General features: G+C 50.9%; 2 protein-coding genes across 7 annotated transcripts in view; one reads left to right on the top strand and one right to left on the bottom strand.

Annotated features, from left to right (window-relative positions):
• Positions 1-11,642, top strand: part of LOXL2 (lysyl oxidase like 2) — a 47,210-nt gene extending 35,568 nt beyond the window's left edge. The window contains exons 7-14 of the mRNA XM_005530875.3: positions 548-699; positions 1,546-1,713; positions 3,697-3,862; positions 4,432-4,675; positions 7,874-7,989; positions 8,438-8,574; positions 9,690-9,801; positions 11,507-11,642. Of these exons, the coding sequence (XP_005530932.1) occupies positions 548-699; positions 1,546-1,713; positions 3,697-3,862; positions 4,432-4,675; positions 7,874-7,989; positions 8,438-8,574; positions 9,690-9,801; positions 11,507-11,586 (1,175 nt within the window). The 3' untranslated portion in view covers positions 11,587-11,642. The remainder of the gene's footprint in view (positions 1-547; positions 700-1,545; positions 1,714-3,696; positions 3,863-4,431; positions 4,676-7,873; positions 7,990-8,437; positions 8,575-9,689; positions 9,802-11,506) is intronic.
• On the bottom strand, positions 11,605-21,038 carry R3HCC1 (R3H domain and coiled-coil containing 1). 6 transcript variants are annotated; one of them, XM_014259567.2, is made up of 8 exons: positions 20,833-21,036; positions 20,071-20,182; positions 19,159-19,296; positions 17,517-18,606; positions 17,164-17,336; positions 15,675-15,745; positions 14,902-14,997; positions 11,605-13,499 (listed from the first exon to the last, which is right to left on the bottom strand). In XM_014259567.2, exons 2-8 carry the CDS (start codon positions 20,163-20,165, stop codon positions 13,351-13,353), a joined length of 1,812 nt encoding a protein of 603 aa, XP_014115042.2. In that variant the 5' UTR covers positions 20,166-20,182; positions 20,833-21,036; the 3' UTR covers positions 11,605-13,350. The 6 variants fall into 6 exon arrangements, with proteins under 6 accessions (XP_014115042.2, XP_014115043.2, XP_087924376.1 ...); XM_014259568.2 differs by lacking the exon at positions 20,833-21,036 and adding an exon at positions 20,778-20,832; XM_088068250.1 differs by lacking the exon at positions 20,833-21,036 and adding an exon at positions 20,764-20,781.
• Positions 21,039-22,519: the final 1,481 nt, after the last annotated feature.

Below are 22,519 nucleotides of genomic sequence, written 5' to 3' on the forward strand. Positions count from 1 at the left end.
TTTTTCTGATGGAAATTCCAATTTTCTGCCACCGCTCAACCTGGGAGGACCCAAATGATTCCATTTCTCTCTCAGCACCTCAAGCCCATTCTCTGCAGTTGTTCTCTGCTGTTTCCCTCCATGCTGGAATCCTCGACCTGCCCCAGATTTCTTCTCCTGACTCCTCATCCCTGTGGATGTTTTATTCACAGCCAGCGTGTTGAGGTCCCAGCTCAGTGCCAGGCCTTGACTGGGAGCAGATCTCAGCACAAAGACCCAGCCAAAAGGTCAAAATTTGTGAATCCCTACAGCTGAGGTTTGTAAATTATGGAACAGTGGAAACTTGGCTTTTCCAGAGATTCTTGCATGCTTGTGTTGCAGAGAATACTAGAAAAAAATTTGCAGTGAAATTATCAACAATAATTTCACAGCTTTTTGTTTTATTTTTACAAGAAATCAGTGGATTTTTTCCAAGTTTTGAATGCTGGAGGTCACTGTGATCTTAACAACCTGCTGGGGGTGTTCCCTCACCACACAAAAGGACTTTTTTCCCTATTTTTTCCCCAAGGAATGGGTCCCATCCACTTGAACGAAATCGACTGCACGGGCTTTGAGAAGTCGGTCACGGACTGCAAGTTCAACACCGAATCCCAGGGTTGCAACCATGAGGAAGATGCTGCTGTGAGGTGCAATGTGCCAGCCATGGGCTTCCAGAACCAGGTGAGGAGCTGAGGGATCCAGGTGTGAGGGAATCTTGGGCAGGAATCGTTTCACCCAAGGTATGAGTGTTTAATTCAGGTTTTACCTAAAAAAAGGAGGGAAAATGAGGATGAATGTCCTGTTTTATCTGAGTTTTGAGTTCCTCTGGACTCATCTCATGGGGAAGGTCAGGTTGGACAGGGCTTGGAGCAACCTGGGGTGGTGGAAGGTCCCTGCCCACGGCAGGGGGTGGCACTGGATGATTTTTAACCCAATTTTCAACCTTTTCCAACCCAACCATTCCATGCTAACTGCATGACCCAGACAGATTCCTCTGAGTGCTCCTTCCAAAGGTCTAAAGGAGCAGGGAAGGGAAGCTTTCCCAAGGAATGTTATTCCTGCAGCTGGGAATTCCAGCCCATTGAGCTGCCGGGCTTGGCTGGAGCATCCCCTGCCAAAGTCGGAGAAGAACTGAACTCCCTGAGCTCGAGCCCTGCAGAGATTCCAAGTGCTGCTCTGGGATGGTTTCCCAGAACTTTCTCCTCGAGGAAGATCCCACACAAAGATGGGACACAGTGCTGCACCACCTGAGTGCCCTGAGTCATTTTCCCTAAGGAAAGATCGGGAATGTGTTCATCCAGTCTTGTTGGAATTCCTTTTTGCCAGTCTGGGGATGAGGAAAATCCCTCACCAGGCTTTCTCCAGCTCCATCCTAAAGGGGGAGTTTTCTGCTGTGCAGGGCCTGGGTCACTTCCAGCTGGGAAAATCCAATCATTCCAAAATTTCTGGGAAACAAAACCTTCTTCCCCACCTGCTGCCCTTTCCCTCGGGACTTTGCTGTGGATTTACAGGTTCTGTGTCCTGCAGCTTCGCCTGAGTGGAGGCCGCAACCCCTATGAGGGCCGTGTGGAGGTGCTGGCTGAGCGCAACGGCACCCTGAGGTGGGGCACAGTCTGCAGCCACAACTGGGGCACCGTGGAGGCCATGGTGGTGTGCCGGCAGCTGGGGCTGGGATTCGCCAGCCACGCCTTCCAGGTGAGCCCCCGGCCCAGCCCCACCTGGACAGTGCGGCCGGGTGGGTGGGGTGAGGAGGACCAGGAGGAAGGGCTCATTCCAAAAGGAGCTTCAAGGGCTGAGCCAGAAAGACCTTGAGGGTGAAATCTCATCGTGGAGGTGGGGATTTGGATATTTGGAGCAGAAGGATTTGGAGCAGAAGGATTTGGAGATTTGGAGCAGAAGGATTTGGAGCAGAAGGAGCTGTGGATGATGAGCAGTGAGGGAACTCCATCAGGAGCTGGAATGATGGGATAAGGGAGAACGGCTTCCTACTGTCAGAGGGTGGGGTTAGATGGAATATTGGGAATAAATTCTTCCCTGGGACAATAGTGAGATCCTGTGATGGAATTCCCAGAGGAGCTGTGGTTGCCTCATCCTTGGAAGTGTCCAAGGCCAGGTTGGAGCAAGCTGGGATAGTGGAAGGTGTCCCTGCCCATGGCAGGGGGTGGCACTGGGTGAGCTTTAAGATTTTTCAGGATTGGGTGACAAACCTTCTGCTTCCATGAGTTCTCTGTTGTTTTCTCTCAGCTCAGGTTTCCCCACATTCCCTGATCCCTGCTCAGCCTGGCGGCTGCGTGCAGGTTCTTGTCCCTCCCTGAAATGCAGAGGTCAGGTTCAAACTGGTGTCAGGTCTCCTGAAAAAATGGGATTTTGCTCCTGTGGCTGCTCCAGTGCAGCCCTGAGCAGCAGGGCTTCATCCAGCTCCATGAATTGTTGGAATTCCCTGCTCCTCTCCTGCCCCAAACCCTCCTGGCTTCTGCAGGGCCAGGATGGGCACCTTGGTTCTGCCCCACCCTTGGGAGTGTCCAAGGCCAGGATGGACAGGGCTTGGAGCAGCCTGGGATGGTGGAAGGTGTCCCTGCCCTTCAGATGAGCTTTAAGGTCCTTTCCAACCCAAACCATTCCATGACCTCTGCCACCCTGGGCTTATGGACAGATCCCAACCATTCTCCATGGCCAAGGAGGGATCTGCAGGGCCTCAAGGGACACGCTAGCCTGGGACACCCAGCAGGAAGGAGGCTGGAGCTGCCCACGTGCTGCTGGAGCCATTCCCTGCTCCAACTGCTTCCTCCAGCTGATTTCCCCCCATCAAATCCCGGGAGCTGAGGATCTCCACATCCCTGAGCCTTTCTGACTGCCTGGCTCTGTTGACACAGCCCTGAGATTCCAGCGAGGAAAAGGCATTTTTTTTCCCTGAGCTGAGGCTGCTGAAATTTGGAACAGAGGAGGCTCTTATGCTGCCCCAGCTCTGGGAGCATAAAGCCCCAGTGTGCAGAACAGGGCAGCCCTGTGTGCTCCCGGCCTTCCCAAACAGCCAGGGCCAATGGGAGCCGTGGGACACTGGGGTTTTCTTTTCCTGGAATCTGCTCCCAGCTCGGACATGGACAGGTCTCATCGGAATTTTTCAGGTTCTTTCTCCCCTCCCCTTCTCCCAAGTTTTAGGGTTTGGTGAGTTTGGGTTTGGGTATTGATGTTCCATCATTCCCATGAGTTTTGTAAAACTGGGGGATGATGAGAGGAGAGGGAATTTCATCAGGAACTGGAATGATGGGAGAAGGGGGAATAGCTTCCCACAGGGCAGAGTTAGGTGGAATATTGGGAAATAAACTCTTGGGATGGAATTCCCAGAGGAGCTGTGGCTGTCCCTGGATCCCTGGAAGTGTGCAATGCTAGCTTGGAGTAAACTGGGACAGTGAAAAGTGTCCCTGCCTGAGGCACTGGATGGAATTCAAGGTTTTTAAGGATTTGGTGACAAAACTTCTGTTCCCCTGAGCAGGGAACTCCCCCCGAGTTCCCTGCTCCAGCAGCCGTTGGCAAGATCCTCCTGGATAATGTGGGGTCTTGCCCTGAGCTTCCCTGGTGGGAATATCCACATTTTAGGCAGGTAAAAATTCCCCTAAGAGCCATGAAACCCCAAGGAATGTGTGAAATGCCTTTTCCAGCCTTTTTGTTTTTGCCCAGGAAACGTGGTACTGGCACGGGGACGTCAGCGCCAATGACGTGGTCATGAGTGGAGTCAAGTGCTCAGGGACAGAGATGTCCCTGTCCCACTGCCGGCACGACGGGGCCCACGTCTCCTGCCCCAGGGGAGGGGGACGCTTTGGGGCTGGCGTGTCCTGCTCGGAGAGTGAGTAACTCGGGATTTATCCCAGCTTGGCACAAGGGACGTGCAGGGGGAACGGGGTGAGCTGGATACATCAGAACAGGCAGCAAGTTCTTCCTCCAGGGGAGGTTCTAGATGTGGCTGCCCCATCCCCCAAGGGCAGCTTGGAGTGAGCTGGGATTGTGGAAGGTGTCCCTGCCCATGGCAGGGGGTGGAATGGGATGGGATTTAAGGTCTATATTCCTGTATGGTGAATCATTCCCCTCCAGGCTTTTCCTACTCAGACTCAGAGTAGGATTAGATTGGATATTCAGGAGAAATCCTTCCCTGGGAGGGTGGGGAGGGGCTGGAATGGAATTTCTATAGAAACTGTGGCCGCCCCATCCCTAGGAATGTCCAAGGCCAGGTTGGAAAGGCCTTGGGGCAACCTGGGATCATGGCAAGTGTTTGGTACTGGAAATGGCTGATCCTTAAAACCACTTCCCAAACCACTCTGTGACTTTGAGGAGCTCAGGGGCAGGACCAGCCTCCCCCTCCAGCAGCCGCTTTTGGGGTGATTTTATTTAACTTCACCCACCTGTTCCTCACTGCAGCCGCCCCGGACCTGGTGCTGAATGCAGAGCTGGTGGAGCAGACGGCCTACCTGGAGGACAGGCCCATGTTCCTGCTGCAGTGTGCTCTGGAGGAGAACTGCCTGGCCAGCTCGGCCCACAACACCTCGCTGACCTCGGGCTACCGGCGCCTGCTGCGCTTCTCCTCCCAGATCCACAACAACGGCCAGTCCGACTTCCGGCCCAAGAACGGCCGCCACGCCTGGGTCTGGCACGACTGCCACCGGTGCGTGTCCCCTGTAGGGCTCCTGCTGCCAGGGGCAGGTGACAAATGGCTTCTGTTCCCCTTGGTTTGGGGGTTGGAAGCAGTGTTCGCTGAATTTTGAGAATTCTTCGTTCAATCCTGAAGCGGTTCGGTTCTGAGTTAGACGCTGTCTGTGCCTTGCTCTGAGCTGAGCTTTGCAGATGGGACCTGTTGGGTCTCAGTTCCAGGGTTGGGATGGGCATTCCCAGGTGCCATTTGTGGGGTTTTTGTAGGAATTAGGGCCAGGTCTCCAGTCCATGCCCATGGGGGGAATTCTCTGTATCCAAAACCAGCCCCTGACACTGGAGAGGAGGGAAAGAAGAGCAGTTCTCTCTGTCTGAGCTGTGGGAAATGGAAAATGGGGATTTGGAGGGAGATTTGGGGGCATGGGGGAAGTATGGCTATGGTGAATTAGAGATGGAGGAGCTCTGCTGGGAGGAAAGGCTGAGGGAAGTGGGAATGTTCCCCTGGAGAAGGGAAAGCTCCAGGGAGAGCTCAGAGCCCCTTGCAGGGCCTGAAGGGGCTCCAGGAGAGCTGGAGAGGGGCTGGGGACAAGGGATGGAGGGACAGGACACAGGGAATGGCTCCCACTGGGAAAGGGGAGATTTGGGTGTGATATTAGGAAGGAATTCTGGCTGTGAGAGTGGGAAAGAGCTGGGCTGGAATTCCCAGAGAAGCTGTGGCTGCCCCTGGATCCCTGGAAGTGCCCAAGGCCAGGCTGGAGCACCCTGGGACAGTAGGAGGTGTCCCTGCCATGGCAGGGGTGGCACTGGATGGGATTTCAATCCCTACCAACCCAAACCATTCCAGGATTTTCTGACACCTGGGAGCTGACTTGGCACAGACATGACGTGGGAACTCTGCACCCACCACATGCAGATTACCTGAGCAGTTTCTCACCTTTGGGAAAAGGACTCAAAAATGCTGGAATTCTGTATTTTTTATGCATCTTAACCCCACTAAAACTGTCAGCAGCTGGGAGGTGGTTTTGTGCTTATTTTTGACAAAATTTGTCCTATAAATACATCATTTTTCAAGGAATTAAGACAGTTTTGGGTAAGTTGGGGGTGGAAAAGGGAGCTGGAGGCCATCCAGGTGCTTTGCTGTGAAATGAGGGCTGGTACAAGGTGGATTTTTCCCTAATTTGATATAAAAGGCAGTGAAATAACTCCATGCACAGCTCCCATCCTGTTGAAAAAAACTGGGGAAACACCAGAGTGGTCAATTTTAAATCTAAGAGTTCTTTATAATAAGAGTTATTTATAATATGAATTTATACAATTCAATTTCTTTAAAATAAGAAACCTAAAGAGTTCTTAATAAAGAACTTTATAAGTTCTTAAAAATTCTTTATAATATTTCCCAAAGAGCTGAAAGGCACAGGTAGCACTGGAAAAGGGGGAACTGGAGCAGTTTTGGATACCATGGAAGGGAGGAGGGATGGGAAAGGGTGAGGAAGAGGCCATCTCTGCTCCAAACTGGATCCAGTTTAGATGGACAGGGATGAACTCAATCCCTCTTCAATCTTTCCAGTCTGAAGAGCAGAGTGTAAACAGCCCAGGGAGTGACTCAGGCATAGCTCAGAAACTGAGTCAGGCTCCAGAAGCTCCAACTCACATCAAATTCGTTGATTTGAGCCAAATCTTGCCTCAAATCAACAGCCCAGCCTCGGCCTTGGGCCTCTGCTTTGCCTCCTGCCCTGGGAGCTCCTGTTTGGATGTGGAAGCAGAATAAAAATGGGGAAAACCCCGAGCAGGGAGTGAAAAAATATTTCATTCTGGCACATGGAAACTTCTGGGGTTTTTTTGGGGGGTTTTTTTGGTTTTTTTTTTTTAGTGAGGTGAAAAGCAGGAAAAAAATCCTCCCCTTCCCTCTTTGCTCCTCCCCCATCTGTAAATCCATGAGCAATGGTGATGATTGGAAGTGTTTAAGCCGTGATTATTTTTGCAGCTGGAAAGGAGTGGATTTATGCCCTTTTTTCTTCTTTTTTTTTCCTTAAATTCTTAACTGGTTCTGAGTTAGGCGCTGTCTGTGCCTCACTCTGAGCTGAGCTTTGCAGATGGGCCCTGCTGGGTCTCAGAGCAGGGTTCCAGGGCTGGAATGAGCATTCCCAAAGCTGGGATAGGCATTCCCAGAGCTGGGATGGGCATTCTCAGGGCTGGGATTCCCATTCTCAAAGCCAGGGGGACACAGAGTGCCTCAGGTCCCACTCCAGCTGTTTCCCTGTTCCCTCACACCCTGGATTTGCTCCTGATTCCAAAGTCAGGCTCAAATCCAAGGTATTGCAGCAGCATCACCCACCCTGCCGTGCCCAGCCCTGACCACGTGGAGCCACAGCTGGGCTTTAATCCAGCATTTCCAGCTCATTCCCACTCCGTAAATCCCATGGAATCCAGCTGGACTAAAGCTCATCTTACTTCTCTGCTGAGCCAGCAGTGGGGCTTAAAAATCCCAATGTACCCCGAGTCCAATGTCACCCAAACCCTGCTGGGGTCTGACTTTGCTAATCGGGGATCTAAACACAGACTCCAGGCTCTCTCCTGGCTTTTGCTGTGCCCAGCAGTGCTGGAATGTTCTCCAGGCAGGGCTGACACCGACACATCCCAGTTTAAAACCAGGAAATGTCTCCTGGGTGAAAATCCAGCTCTGAGCTGGGTGAGAGAAGCTGCTCCAGCTGTTGTTTTTTACTGCTAAATTCACATTTTGCTGCTTAAAAATTAATCAAAGCAGCCAGGAGCTGGACTGGGCACAGCCAGTGTGGAATATTCCTGGGAAATTATGGGGCTGCTCCAAGGGATGATTTTTTGGTGGATTTTTTGCCCTTCCTGCCACTGTAAAACACTGTGATCCCAGAAAAGCTGGAGCAAGGCACTTAATGAGAGTCCCAGGTCAGGTTGGACAGGGCTGGAACAGTGGGAATTGTCCCTGCCATGGACAGGGATGGAACAAAATGATCCTTAAATTCCTCCCCACCCAACCAGTCTGGAATTCCATGTAAATAAATCCTAGGAGGCAGCAGGACGGGTGATGGAGCCACACAGGATCATCCCCTGTTCCTGGCTGGAGTTGTCCCACTCCTGCAGCTCCACTCAGCCCTTCAGCCCTGGTAATTAAAGTAAAATTAATTTCAGGGGTAAATTAATTATCCCTCAGGATAATTGTCCCTGTCTGTCCCCACAGGCACTACCACAGCATGGAGGTGTTCACCCACTACGACCTCCTGAACCTCAATGGCACCAAGGTGGCTGAGGGCCACAAGGCCAGCTTCTGCCTGGAGGACACAGAATGTGAGGCAGGTCTGTGCCACAGCCCCAACCCGGGAATCTCATCCTCTTCCCAAGCAGGGAAAGGATCCCAAAGGCTGAACCAGGGATGGATGGATGGATGGATGGATGGATGGATGGATGGATGGATGGATGGATGGATGGATGGATGGATGGGGGAATGGATCAATGGGATGGATGGAATGGGAACCCCAGGTCCTCAATTCTCTTTTCCACCCTCAGTTCCCTCCATCCCAACTCTGAGCTGCTCCAAAACCCCAAACTGAGCATTTTCTTCTCCCTACCAAGTGAGGAATTCCAAAAGAAGCCTCCAGCTGCTGGGCTTGGAAGGTGACAGCTCCTTAAATCTCACCCAAAACACCACACCTGGCATTTATCGCTATCCATGGGGAACAACCAGGAATTTTCTGGGAATTCTGCTGCAGATTTAACACTTTGTGCCTTCGTTCTCCTCCTTTAGATGTGCAGAAACAGTACGAGTGTGCTAATTTTGGGGAGCAGGGGATCACTGTTGGCTGCTGGGATGTTTATCGGCACGACATCGACTGCCAGTGGATCGACATCACCGATGTCCCCCCCGGGGATTACCTCTTCCAGGTGGGAGAAACAGCATTGGTGACACTCCTACTGCTCTTACCTTACCAATCATACCCAGAATTTACCCAATTTGCTCATCTGACACCTCCAGTTTCTGTTTATAAAGGGATTATATTCCCAGATACCTCAAAGATAAAGGATTATCCACCAGGATAATCAATGCAAGCTCCCAAGGGGAAAAATGAGGGTCCATGAGCACAGTTTGGAGATAAAAGTCTTTAAAAAATCCAGGTCCAGCTAATTCTGGATAGGCCCAGCCCAGCTGATGTTGTTGGCAGTGTTGTCACATTCCCAAAACACAGCATCCCTCTTTGGAGCTGGTTGGAAGCAACATTTCCTGAATTTTGGGATTAAACGGTGCCATTTGTGGGGTTTTTGTAGGAATGAGGGCCAGGTCTCCAGTCCATGCCCATGGGGGGAATTCTCTGTATCCAAAACCAGCCCCTGACACTGGAGAGGAGGGAAAGAAGAGCAGTTCTCTCTGTCTGAGCTGTGGGAAATGGAAAATGGGGATTTGGAGGGAGATTTGGGGGCATGGGGGAAGTATGGCTATGGTGAATTAGAGATGGAGGAGCTCTGCTGGGAGGAAAGGCTGAGGGAAGTGGGAATGTTCCCCTGGAGAAGGGAAAGCTCCAGGGAGAGCTCAGAGCCCCTTGCAGGGCCTGAAGGGGCTCAAGAAGAGCTGGAGAGGGGCTGGGGACAAGGGATGGAGGGACAGGACACAGGGAATGGCTCCCACTGGGAAAGGGGAGATTTGGGTGTGATATTAGGAAGGAATTCTGGCTGTGAGAGTGGGAAGAGAAGCTGTGGCTGCCCCTGGATCCCTGGAAGTGCCCAAGGCCAGGCTGGAGCACCCTGGGACAGTGGGAGGTGTCCCTGCCATGGCAGGGGTGGCACTGGATGGGATTTCAATCCCTACCAACCCAAACCATTCCAGGATTCCCTGACTGAGGCTCCATTCCCTGATCTGGCTTTATTCGAGTCATCTCTCTCTTTCCAAAATAAATTGTATTTTCATCTCCTGCTATTAAAACACTATCAAAACCCAAACTGATTCTTCCTCCTGCCAAATCCCCTTTTCAACAACCCCACCCTCATCCCTCCATCCCTTCCAGGTCGTGATCAACCCCAACTACGAGGTGGCAGAGTCAGATTATTCCAACAACGTCATGAAATGCCGGAGCCGCTACGATGGGCAGCGCATCTGGATGTACAACTGCCACATAGGTGAGGGCTGGGAATCCTCCAGGGATGCTCCAAGGATTCCCCTTACACCAGGAATTCAATGTTTCCCCCTCATGAAAAGCTCTGGTGCAATCCCAGTGCTGGCACAATCGGCCTGGGAAATTCCTTCTTCTCAAAAATCAAATTATTTTGCCAAGCTGGGATCTCTTTGGATCACAAAGCTTCTCTTGGAAAATGAACAAAGCCTGGAAAAGAGCCCGCTGTGCCAGGCAGGAATTAAAATGTCCCTGGAATGTCAGGGAAATCTGTTTTCTTGGAAAAAATGTAAAATATTCTCATATTTTTGGCCATGGAAATATCAAAACCAAACTAATTTAGATTTGGCTTAGTTCATTATCAAAACCATTTCTAAATGGAATCAACTTGGAGGCTTTTTAGGACTGGTTTTACCACAGAAAATGAATTAACACAACTCTCAGCTCCAAATAAAGCTGTCTCTGAAAATTCCCTTCTTCAAGGAATGTTTTTCCTAGGGGAAAAAAAAAACCCAAAAACACTTAACCACTGATTTTTCTCATTACTTTGTTGGGATTTTAGCAGAAAATTCTCATCTTGTGTGTCACATTTCAGACTGTGGCCTAGCTGAGGGAAGTGAAGCCCATTGCAGCTGTTGCATGGGTTCTGCAGCTGAGCCAGGAGATATTTGTAATTAAAAACAAAAGGTTGAACTTACATTTTGTCCTAATTCGAGAGAAAGGAGGGTTTGGTTCTGGTTCTGAGCAAACCAAGGATTTGGTTACAAATTGAGCCCTCACAGGCCTCACTAGGCCTTGCTTTAGTTCTGTGGTTTTAGGCACCAAAGTGGTGAAATTTGGTGATCTTGGTCTTGCAAATCTGCAAAAAATCCCAACCCAGCCCTGCTGGGGCCTCCAGGCTGTGCCAGGCAGGGCAGGATTGAATTAAATTCATTTAATTACCCCAAACCTTTAAGGCCTTCATTTCCAGGGCCCTGGATCCACCCAATCCCCGTGTTCCTGAGTGTTTTCCCTGTGCTTTCCCGTATTCCCAAGTGCTTTCCCATGGTCTCCCGGTGTTCCCAAGTGTTTTCCTCATGCTTTCCCAGTGTTCCCAAGTGTTTTTCCCTGCTCCTGTGCTCTCCTGGTGTTCCCAAGCATTTTCCTGTGCTCTCCTGGTGTTCCCAAGTGTTTTCCTCATGCTTTCCTGGCATACCCAAGTGCTTTTCCCTGCTCCTATGTTCTCCTGGTATTCCCAAGTGCTTTTCCCTGTACTTTTCAAGTTCCAAAGTGCTTTTCCCTGCTCACCCTGTGCTTTCCCAGTGTTCCCAAATTTTTTCCTGTGCTCTCCCAGTGTTCCCAGGTGTCTTCGTGTGCTGTCCCTATGTTCCCAACTGTTTTCCTGTGCCCTCCTGGTGTTCCAGAGTGTTTTTCTCTCTCCCGGTGTTCTCAAGTGCTTTTCCCTGCTCCGGTGTTCTTCTGGTGTTCCCAAGTGTTTTTCCCATGTTTTCCCAATGTTCCCGAGCTTTCCCTGTTCCCAAGTGTTTTTCCCATGTGCTTCTGGTGTTCCTGAGTGGTTTTCCCTCTCCCAGTGTTCCCAAGTGTTTTTCCCATGCCCTCCTGATGTTCCTGAATGTTTTTCCTATGCTTTCCCAATGTTCCTGAGCTCTCCGTGTTCCCGCGTGTTTTTCCCTACTCCAGTTCACACTGTGCTCTCCCTGTGGCCTCTCCAGGTGGTTCCTTCAGCGAGGAGACAGAGCAGAAGTTCGACCACTTCAGGGGACTCACAAATAACAACGTGTCAGCCCGGTAGAATTCCCACTAATTTAAGGAAGCCAGGCTCCAGCCCTTCCCGAACCACTGCACCCCCAGGAAATCAAGCCTCATTCAAACTCTGAATTTCAGGTGAATCATTCCTGAAGAAGCCTCTCCCTTCCCAGTTTTTTAGGTGCTCCTGCAATTCCAGCCCCACTTCTGGTGGGAGCTTCCAGCTCTCCTCAGCTCCAGCTCTTCACCATTCCAAAGATTTCTCCCGCACTTTGCAGCACTCCTCGCCTCAGGTTGGGTGCCAGCCACCCAAAATTGCCTTTATCCTTCATTTCCAAGGGGTTAGTTGGGAATTTTCAGGTCTTTTCCACTCCCAACGCCTCTGCTCGTGCTGCTGCTTCCTGTGCTCAGCTCCAACTCCAGCTCAGCAAGGAAATACAAGGAAAGGAAGAAGAAAAAAGGTAAAAAGGAAAAAAAAGGAGCAGCTTTTTGCGAGCAGAACAGTGTAAAGCTGAATTTAATACTGCAGTGAAACGCTTGGATCCAACAACCACCCTTCTGGAGGGGAGCAAACACAGAACATGGAATTTCACATGGTATTTCACATGGAGCCAAAGCTCCCCGAAGCAAGCCCTCAGCACCCAGAACTCGGCAGATTCCGAGGGATGAGGCCTCTGGGCTGGAAATTCCCATCCCAACAGGTGCTGTGCCCATCCAGGAATCGCCTCCTGCCGGGATACTCCATTTTTTTTTTTTTAAAGGATGAATTAGCCAGGGTGTCGTATCCTTGTGCACCTTGCAGAGGGAATTCCTGGCTCTCATGCCCAGGGATCTGCTCCTGAGGGAATTCCCAGTGCTCCTCTGTTTGTTTGAGGATACACTTTGCTACAGAGCTCCAATAAAAACCTTTTCCCTGGAAAAAAAAACAACCAGAAATCCCTTCAGAAGCCCTTGGTGTATTTCTCTTCACAATTCCTGGAAGTTTGGGGATTTTCCCCCTTTTCTCCAACCAAAGTCATCTGGAATTCCAGCTGATTCCACAGGGGATTCCAACTGGCTGCAAACTTCCCCAAAACCCCACCTCACAGGGATTGTTGTGAGGCTTAAAAATGCAGAAATATTTGGAGTTTTGGTCATTTCTCTGCGGTGCAGAGGGCAGCTGGCAAAGGGTTTTAACCTCCTGGTCATCAGAAAATTCCATTTTTCCCTCAGAATTCCAGACTGGAGCACAAGCAGAGCCTGGATAGGGTTGGAAGCTCATTTTAAACCCAGCTCTGGGCACATCAGCACAGACAAATTCTGGAGTTTTTTCTTCCCCCAAATGAGCAGATCCCAACTTTCCTCACCAACGGGGAAGTTCAGGCTCTTGAAACTCTGTAAATCAGGAAAAAATTCCCTAAAACTTGGATTCACTGCCTGTCAATTCTCTGGGATATCCGAACAGCAATGCTACAACAAACGTGGAACAGATTTTTGAACTCCTGCCCTTGCTTAAGAGTTGAATTTTGGCCAAAAAAATTTTAATTTTCTTAACTCTTAACGCCTTTGTTTTGTTTTTTGGGTTTTTTTTTGGTTTGGGCGGGTTTTTTTTTGTTTTGTTTTTTGTTTTGGTTTTTTTTTTTTTTAAACAGAGCAGGAATAAGGAATAAATAAACCACCTCATTCCTGAACAACAAACCTTTCCCATTCCCAACTTTTCCAAGCCGGTGCCGATCCATAAAGGAAGAGCCCCGTGGCACTGCCTGTTCTGCATGCATTTAATAGCGCAGCCATGCTCATCTTTACAGCCTTTTTTGGGGTTTTTTTGGGATTATTCCTCCTGATCCAAAGATTCTGGTTGGAAAACTTCAGTCCCTGCGGCTTCCTGCTGCCTCTGCTTCCAGCCCAGGGCGTGGGACACTAGTCTCCTGGCCACGGCCGTGTCCGTCTGCGGCCTCTCTTTTCCCAGATGGAGAAGTTCTAGGGAAAAACGGGAAAAATTTATCCAGCTGGGCCTTGGTCAGGGAGAAATCTGTGGTTAAATCGTAAAAATCAGCTTTTTTTTCTTGCTGTTTTATTTGTTTATCAACATCAAATCTTTCTGTCTCTGTGAATAAATTGTTGGGGTTTTTTTTTCCAGGAAGATGGAATTCCATGTTTTGCGGTGGAATTGTTTGGTCGCCATAAAGTTTCAGGTCTTTTCTGCTGTGTGGAAAATTGTTGCCCATCCTCTTCCAGGAATTATTCCTGTAAAAATTCCCAACATCCCATCCCTGTGAGAAACCCAGGCAATTTATCCATTTATCCATAAAGCTTGATCCCAAATTGAAACTCCTCAAATCCAGCTGCTGAAATCCTTGGAAAACAGCAAGGAAAAAAAAAAATCTGCATTTTAAATTATATTTAAGTATTTCAGATGACTTGGGAATCCCCTTGGTCAGTGCCTTCAGTTTTTTTGGATTGCTGCAATTCCATCTACAAGGGATAAATTAATAATTAACAGTAATTTGGATTTGGGGGGGTTCTGCTTGTTTTTACAGAAGTTTCATTCATTAAAAAAAACCTAAAAAATTTAAAAAGAGACACTGTCAGCTAATTAAAATCCAGATTTGTATTTGGAAAAAAATCTATTGAAACTGGATACCAACAAAATTTATGTTTAATTCTTATATTTAATTCTTACTTTTAATTTAACCAGATTCAGAAGAGTGAATAAATGAAAAAAACAGATAAAGGGGAGATGCAAATAAAGCGAATTTTTGGATGTTTCCTTTCAATCCAGCAGTGCTGCAAACTGGGGAATTTGTGAGTGTCCCTTGAAAGGGTTAAAATTGGAATTGATTCTGACTGCAGCAAGCTGGAAAATCCCAGGAATTGTTGGTTCAGGGTCTCTGCTGCTGCTGAGGTTTGTGGCTTTGCTTTCCTGTGGCAACTGGACCTGATCAATCTGATTGAAAGGCAATGAAATCAATCAATCAATCAATCATTGGTAATCAATCAACTGCTATTCACGGCTCAGCTTCACCATTTCTCCTTCCTGAATAAAATTATGCCAACCACGAGATCGGGTTTGTCTCCTTTGGATGGTGCAGGGGGAGAGGGAAGAGAAAATTCCTGGGAAATTCAAAAAAAATCCCCATTCTAGCATGGCCCTTCCCTTCCAATTCCCCAAATGAGCAGCATATTACACCCCAAAAAAAAGATAATTAAAAAAAAAATTCAATCTGAATTCCAGCAAAATTCCACAGCCGAGAGATCCATCAGAAACCCAAGAAAGCAGAAAAATATGAATTATGAATTTGGATATGAATTTGTCATCTGTGCCCGTCAGGACTGGGAAAGCAAAGGAATGGGGGATAGATTTTAGGGAATTTGGCCTTACTTGGTCTCTGCAGGGCCTTGATCTTGGATTGTTTGGTGGCGTGGATCAGGGGCCGGATCTTCAGGCAGGGATAACGGCGGCCCAGGGCTTGGGATGCTGCAAGGAACAGGAAAAGCTAGGATTAATCCCCCCAAAAAATCAAATTGTGGTGCAAGAACACTCAGTAATTCCAGTGTTTGCTCAAAAGTTGGATTAAAGCAGCTGAAGTCATGCTGGGCACCTCAGGAAGAATCCAAAAAATAGAAAAAATTGTTCTTTTAAAAGAGTCTTGGCACTTTTAGAGGAAATCCCAAAAAACAGAGCAGAAGCTGTTGGGATACAGGAGGATGGAAACCCCTCCAGGGCTGGCTCTGAGCTGAATTTGGGGTGTTTATTCCTCAAAAAAAATGAGTTTGCCCAGAGTTTTGGTGCCATCCCACTCCCAATGTCCCTGGGAGGTGACTGGATGCTTGTAGGAATTTTTTTTTCTGGTTATAAAAGCCAAAAAAATGGGAAAAAATAAGTGGAAAAACCAGTTTATTATCATTATTTGTAATGTCTAAGAGTGCATCCAGGTACATCCAAGGCAATTAAATTAAAAACAAAAAAAAATTAATTAAAAAATTTAGAAGTTTTCCCATCCTGGAGATTTCAGCTTCCCAAAACCTTTCCAGGATGGAAAGGAACAGGAAAAAAAAAATGGGAGAAGCCAAACAAAATCCCTCTGCAAACTCAGTTCTGATCATTGAGAAGGAGCTGGGAGCTCTGGGATGCCTCAATCCCACCCCAAATACCTGTGGAGAGGCTGGAAAAGATTCCCAGGGCGTGGGTATCATCCACCCACTGGATTTTGAAGCCGCTCTCGCTGCAAGAAACAAGAATAATTTGAATTAATGTCAAGAAAAACAAAGCCCCAGTAAAACCCAGCAGCCCCAGGAAAGGTTTTCAGTGTTTTATGGGGACAGCTGGTGTTTCCCAGAACATTATTTCCATTTTAAATGGGGGAAAAGGGCAGGAAAAGAAGGGAAAAAGGACATTAAATGTGCCCTTTTCAATGCCACAATGTGAAATTACCCCAAAATTCTCCTTTTCCTCCCAAACCCAATCTCAAGTTTCAGGGATTGGCTTCCAGCACCAAAATTTTGTCATTTTTGAAGTGTTTTCCAGGCAGAACAATAAAAAACAAGGGATTTATGAAGTGGGTTTGGGGTGAAAAATCTCATAAAGGGTCAGTGGAAAATGGGAATTTGTCAGCAGGAATTCAAAGCTTTCCTGCAGCACAAGAATTCCGATCCACTGTTCCGCTGGATCCATCCTTTTCCAGCTCTGCTTCACTCCCAGAGAATGGGAAAATAAATGTGTGGAAGCATCCCCAGTACAGGAAGAATTATTTAAAATACAGTTTTAAGGAATGATTTAAAGAGAATTTTAAAACAGAATTTATTTGGTTTAATTTAAGGGATTTGTAGAGGGAATTTTTATATCTAATCCAGGAATTATCCTGAGAGAGGGGGAGGAAAACAGGGGAAGAACTCAGACCTGGACCCAGCTCTGCTCTCACCAAAGAATTATTTAAAATATCATTTTAAATAATAATATAATTTAAAAATGTAATTATTTGGTTTAATTGAAGAGATCTGTAGATGGAATTTACATATTTAATCCAGGAATTATCCCAGAAGAGGAGGATGGAGGGAGGGAGGGAGGGAGGGAGGAAAACGGGAGGAACTCAGAGCTGGACCCAGCTCTGCCCTCACAGATGAATTATTTTAAATATAGTTTTAAATAGTAATTTAAATATAATTTTTAAATGTAATTATTTGGTTTAATTGAAGAGCTCTGTAGAGGAAATTTCCATATCTAATCCAGGAATTATCCCAGGAGAGGAAAACAGGGAAAGGTGCCTTTTATAGGAGTGAGAGGAACTCAGAGCTGAGCCCAGCCCTGCCCTCACTGACCTTGGTTCTGCTTCTGCCTCCAATCCAACCTCATTCCCTGGATTTCCCAGTTTTATCCCCAGGATGGAGCCCTTTTCCTTGGAAACTCTGATGGTTTCACTCAGGAACCACAAAAACATCTACAAAGCACCTGGGTGAAGCCAGGCTGGGCCTGGCTGTGGATACCAGGGGGTTAAAGCCAGGCTTTAAACCTGGCCTAAACTGCAGGAACAGCCCCTCTGAGGCACACCAGGAGGGGAAGGAGAAACTTAAATGCCAAATTTTGTTGCCAATCCCAGGCTGACTCTGCTCCCTGGCCTGCTGAGGCTCCCAGGGCGTCACTCACTGGAAATCAGAGAATATTCCCATCAGATCCTCGGTTCTCAGGGATGAGGGGAAGTCGTAGATCTCAGTGACGTGGCCCAAGTCCCCCTCGCAGACCTGGGCCTCTCTGTAGCCGCAATAATCCACGCTAATCCTCTCGATGCTGATGTCCTTCACTGTCAAATTCCCAACGATCTGGGGAAGATCCAAAGCAGGAATTAAAAATTAAAGCAACAAGCCAGGGTTGAGTTTCACCCCCTCAGAGCCCAATCCTCACCTCGGCCACTCCAACCCTGCTCTGCACCACCCAGGACGTGCAATCTCCTCCCAGGCACTCATTCCTTCCCCTCTTTTCCCGATTTTTCCTCCAATCACCTCTGCCAGGAGCTCTGCTGTGCAGTCATCCTCGAGGCCGCTCTGCCTCATCCCCTCTCTGTCCCCCGCAGCCAAATCCAGGCCCCTCCACAGTGCCTCGGCCACATCCGAGTGCTCCTTGTCCTCCTCCTCCATCCTGCCTCGGATCTGCACTGGAGCGCCAGCATCGCCACCAGGGAACGGCTCGGGAGCAGCCGGAGCCTCACCTGGGCCTCCCACAACATTCTGGAATGCTGGAAGTTCTGGAACGTTCTGGAGAGGTTTCTGCTCCCCCTGGGCAGTGCCAGGGCTCTCCAGCATGGAAAAGCTCCAGCCTCCCTCCTTGGTGTTCCTGGAATCCCAGTCTCCAGGGGGGGATTCATTCCTGCTGCTCTCCAGGCTCTGGATTTCCAGCACCGGGGACTCTGCCACAGCCAGCTCTGTCTGGCTGCCACTGTGGTTTTCCAAAGGGAAGGAGCCTTTCCCATGCTCTGACCCTCCGGAATCGCAGCTCTGAGGGTTTTCCTCTTGGAATTCGCTGCCTTCTGGAATGACTGCGTTGGCACGGCCTGGCTCTCGCTCTTTGGGTGGGTGTTTGTTGTGTCCAGAAGATGGGGAATGGGAACAGTCTTTATCCCAACATTCCTGCTCACAGGAATCCTTGCTATTCCCTAGGGATGCCTCCTCTTCCTCACACAGAGGATGCTCGGCGCCACCTTTTTCTGGAACATTCTCCTCCTCAGGCTCCTGCTGCTTCCCGGGGCTGCCTCCATCCTTGCCCGCCTCCTGCTGGGTGTCCCCGACGGAATTTTTGGGGCAGTTTTCACCTCCTGGAGCGGTGTCCCCATCCTGCTCCGCCCCGGGGCTCTCCCGCTCCCTCCAATTCGCCTTTTTCCGGATCCCTTTGGGCACGTACAGGGCTTTGTCTGGCTTCCTCCTGGGCGGCCTGGTGATCCTGCCCGAGCCCACGGCAGCACGGGAATTGTCACCGTGGGTGTCCCCGGGGTGGCGTGGCCGGACCCCCCGCCCCCCCCGGCCCCAGGGCTGTGCCAGCCGCTGTGGCCGAGGGTTGGCCCCGGGTTTTTGGTCGCTCGTGGTCTCGTTGGGAAGCCTGGGAAAGAGGGGATAAGGAGAGGTGAGCGGAGGAAGCCCAGGGATGGGGGGTGGAAAAGGAGGAGAAGCATCAAATTCACAAAGGGAACTTGTTCTGTAGGGTCTGGGAAGTGCCGTCGGTATTGGAGACCTTAAATGGGAAACGGTGACTTCGTGCTTGATGCAAGGGCTGGGAGAGCTGGGAATGTTCACCTGGAGAAGGGAAAGCTCCAGGGAGAGCTCAGAGCCCCTGCCAGAGCCGAAAGGGGCTCCAGGAGAGCTGGAGAGGGGCTGCGGACAAGGGATAGAGGGACAGGACACAGGGAATGGCTCCCACTGCCAGAGGGCAGAGATGGATGGGATATTGGGAAGGAATTCCTGGCTGGGATGGAATTCCCAGAGCATCTGGAAGTGCCCAAGGCCCGGCTGGACAGGGCCTGGAACAGCCTGGGACAGTGGGAGGTGTCCCCAGAAGGTGACAAAGGGTGGCACTGGGAGTTTTGGGTCCCTCCCAAACCATTCCAGGATTCCATGGCCGTTGTCAGCCCCAAGGCAGGGGAGCACAGCTCACCTGACGGCCGAGTGACAAATGACTGTCCTCCTCCTCCAGCCCTCTCCCACCGAGAAGCTGCTCAACAATTCCATGTTTTCCACAGTGCGATGGATCAGGTACCTGAGGCGGCTGGGCAGGGGCGGGAACAGGAGCACCCTGAAAGGAGACACGGCTCAGGGCATCAGAAACGTGCAGGAAGGGATGGGAATGCTGGAAAAATCAAACAACCTCGTCCCCAAGTCATTCCCAGCATGGGATTTAAATCAGAAAAACCAGCCAAGCAGGATTTGATGGTAATGAAGAGCACAAATCCCTTCCCAGATTTGCAGCCAGACACATTTTACACATAAAACAGAGCAAGGGGAGGCTGGGAATGCCTGACCCCAAGGCCTGGACTCGCATTCCTGCTGTATCCATATGGGAAAGGCTGGGAAGCACCAGCAGAAAGCTGCTACTGATCCCCTTCCTCCAGTCCCACTCCAGAAACCAGGATTAACCCAAGACTGGATAAACAAACCCCACGTTCAGTGTCACTGCTGTCATTTGTCCCCGAGTGTTTGACAACTGCACAGGGAATTCCTCTGCCAAATGTTTTATAATAAAATAAAAAAGCACTGAAACAAATACTTGGTCACAGCGAGCTGGCAGGGAGCTGAGCTCAGCACTGCCCCTGCTCCTGCCCAGCACCCTAGGGTCAGCTTCTGGGCTGGGAGCAGATCCAGGTGGAACCAGGCTGAGCAGTAAAAGCCACAAAACTCTGCCTGAAGGTGTGGCTGGAGGAAGGGATCCCACACCGAGCCCAGCACAGGGAGCTCCCCAGGCAGACCCCAAATGCTGCTGCTTTCACCCCAGGAAAACGAAGCAAAGCCTGAGCCACAGTCCCAGCATGTCCCTGCAGCTCCCAGGGGCTCCCCCCAGGCCAGGACCCACCGCTGGTGCTGCCCCTGCAGCAGGAACTGCTCCAGCTCCTCCACGATCCTGCCCACAAACTCATCCTCGCTGGGCGACAGGAAAACACCGTCCATGGAGAGCAGCGGGGAGCCTGGAGGGGCACAGGGACACTCCTGGGGGACAGGGGCACACGTGGGGGGGGACAGGGACACTCCTGGGGGACAGGGGCACACGTGGGGGGGGACAGGGACACTCCTGGGGGACAGGGACACACGTGGCGGGGACAGGGGCACATTTGCGGGGCACAGGGACACACCTGGAGGGGACAGGGACACAAGTGGGGGGGACAGGGGCACATTTGGGGGGGGTGGACAGGGACACACGCTGGACAGCCGCAAACCCCCGCCCATGGATGCCCAGCGCCCCTACAAATCTCACCCGCTCCCCCGTGCTGGCCCCGTGTGCACCTCGTTATCCCCCATCCCAAAATCCCCCATCCCCAGCCATTCCCAAATCTCCCTGTCCTGCCCATTCCCAGCTTCTCTGCACCCCTCTATCCCCCTTGCCTGGGCACCCCCATCCCGATCTCTGCATCCCCTCTCTTCCCGCTGCCCCCCCAGCGCCACGTGCCGCCTCTAGTCCCCATCATCATCATCATCATTATCATTATCATTATCATCACTGCCCCCACCCCCGAGGCCCCCATCACCCCCATCCCCGGCCCCACCGCACCCCCGCTCGCGCACCCCGGGGTCCCCCACGGCTCCGGCCGCCCCGTCCGGGGCCCCCCCGCGTCCTCACCGCCAGGCCCGGCCGAGCAGCGGATGCCGGTGCAGCGCCTGCGCCCGGTGCCGGCTCCTCCTCCTCGATCCCGGCTCGTCCCGCCCGGCCCCGACTCCTCCTGCTCTGTCCTGAATCGTCCCGCCCCGTTCCAGCTCTTCCCTTCTGATCCGAAGCTTTTCCGTCCCAGTCCCGGCTCGTCCCGCTCGCTCTGGGCTCCTCTCGCCCTGTCCTGGCTTTTCTCCCCCATCCCTGTTCTTCCCGCTCGATCCCTGTTCTTCCCGCTCGATCCCTGTTCTTCCCGCTCGATCCCTGTTCTTTCTGCTCGATCCCTGTTCTTCCCGCTCGATCCCTGTTCTTCCTGTTCGATCCCGGTTCTTTCTGCTCGATCCCTGTTCTTCCCGCTCGATCCCTGTTCTTCCTGCTCGATCCCTGTTCTTCCCGCTCGATCCCTGTTCTTCCTGCTCGATCCCTGTTCTTCCCGCTCGATCCCTGTTCTTCCCGCTCGATCCCTGTTCTTCCTGCTCGATCCCGGTTCTTCCCGCTCGATCCCTGTTCTGTCCCGCTCGATCCCTGTTCTTTCTGCTCGATCCCTGTTCTTCCTGCTCGATCCCGGTTCTTCCCGCTCGATCCCGGTTCTTCCTGCTCGATCCCGGTTCTTTCTGCTCGATCCCGGTTCTTCCCGCTCGATCCCTGTTCTTCCCGCTCGATCCCGGTTCTTTCTGCTCGATCCCGGTTCTTTCCCGCTCGCTCCCTGTTCTTCCTGCTCGATCCCGGTTCTTCCCGCTCGATCCCGGTTCTTTCTGCTCGATCCCGGTTCTTTCCCACTCGCTCCCGGTTCTCGCTCCCCGTCCCAGCTCCATCCGAGCCATCCCCACGCCGGTGCCGGCCGGAGCTCCTGGCCCTGTTCTCTCCCGACCCTCCCGGTCCTGCTCCAGCGCCGCTCTCCGCGTTCCGCTCCAGAATTGCCGCCGAGATCAAGGCAGTCGGGGCTGATTTCACCCTGCCTGGAGCTGCTTCCCTGGAAAACCATCCCGGCCTCGGCTTTCCCGGGAAACCATCCCCAGGGAAACCATTTCCCTGATGAGAGGAGCAGCTTTCCAGCCTGGAAGCAACCAGGCACCAACGCCCCGCAGCCACATCCCATCTCCCTCCCCTGTGCTCATTTTCCCCTTTCTCTGTTTAAATCCATTCCTCCTAAAATTCCTGATTTTTTCTTGCTGAAAAATCGCTTTAAGGACAGCAGTCATTCCCTATCCCAGGCTGTCCCCTTGGAATTCCAGCTGGGAAATTCCACATCTGCACAAATCACCTGTGCAGGGTTAATTCCCACACTCTCCCAGCCTAACACATTAAAATCATGGAATCGTTTGGGTTAGGAGGAACCTCAATTTTTTTCCCCTCTAGCTGCTGAATTCCACGTGGATTTGATGCTTTTCCTCCTTTCCCTCTTTTGCAAATATCTCCTTACTCGGGTCCCTCTGCTCCTCACCCCAAAATCCCAGAACCTGTCCCCAGGTCACCCCTGGCACCTCCAGAGCTCCGGGAAGTGACCTGGGTTGTTTTTTTTGAGATTACAGAGCAGGGTCAGGCACAAATCCTGCCCCAATCCCTCCTCTGGCATCATATGGAATAATTTCACTCACCTGAGTGTGGAATTTGGGATGGGAGAAGGAAGAAGAGGAGGAGGAAAAGGAGGAAGACGCTT

Source organism: Pseudopodoces humilis, chromosome 30 (assembly GCF_049639895.1).
Source record: "Pseudopodoces humilis isolate 2021_Gansu_Grassland_sample_001 chromosome 30, ASM4963989v1, whole genome shotgun sequence".
In the NCBI taxonomy this organism is placed as follows: domain Eukaryota; kingdom Metazoa; phylum Chordata; class Aves; order Passeriformes; family Paridae; genus Pseudopodoces; species Pseudopodoces humilis.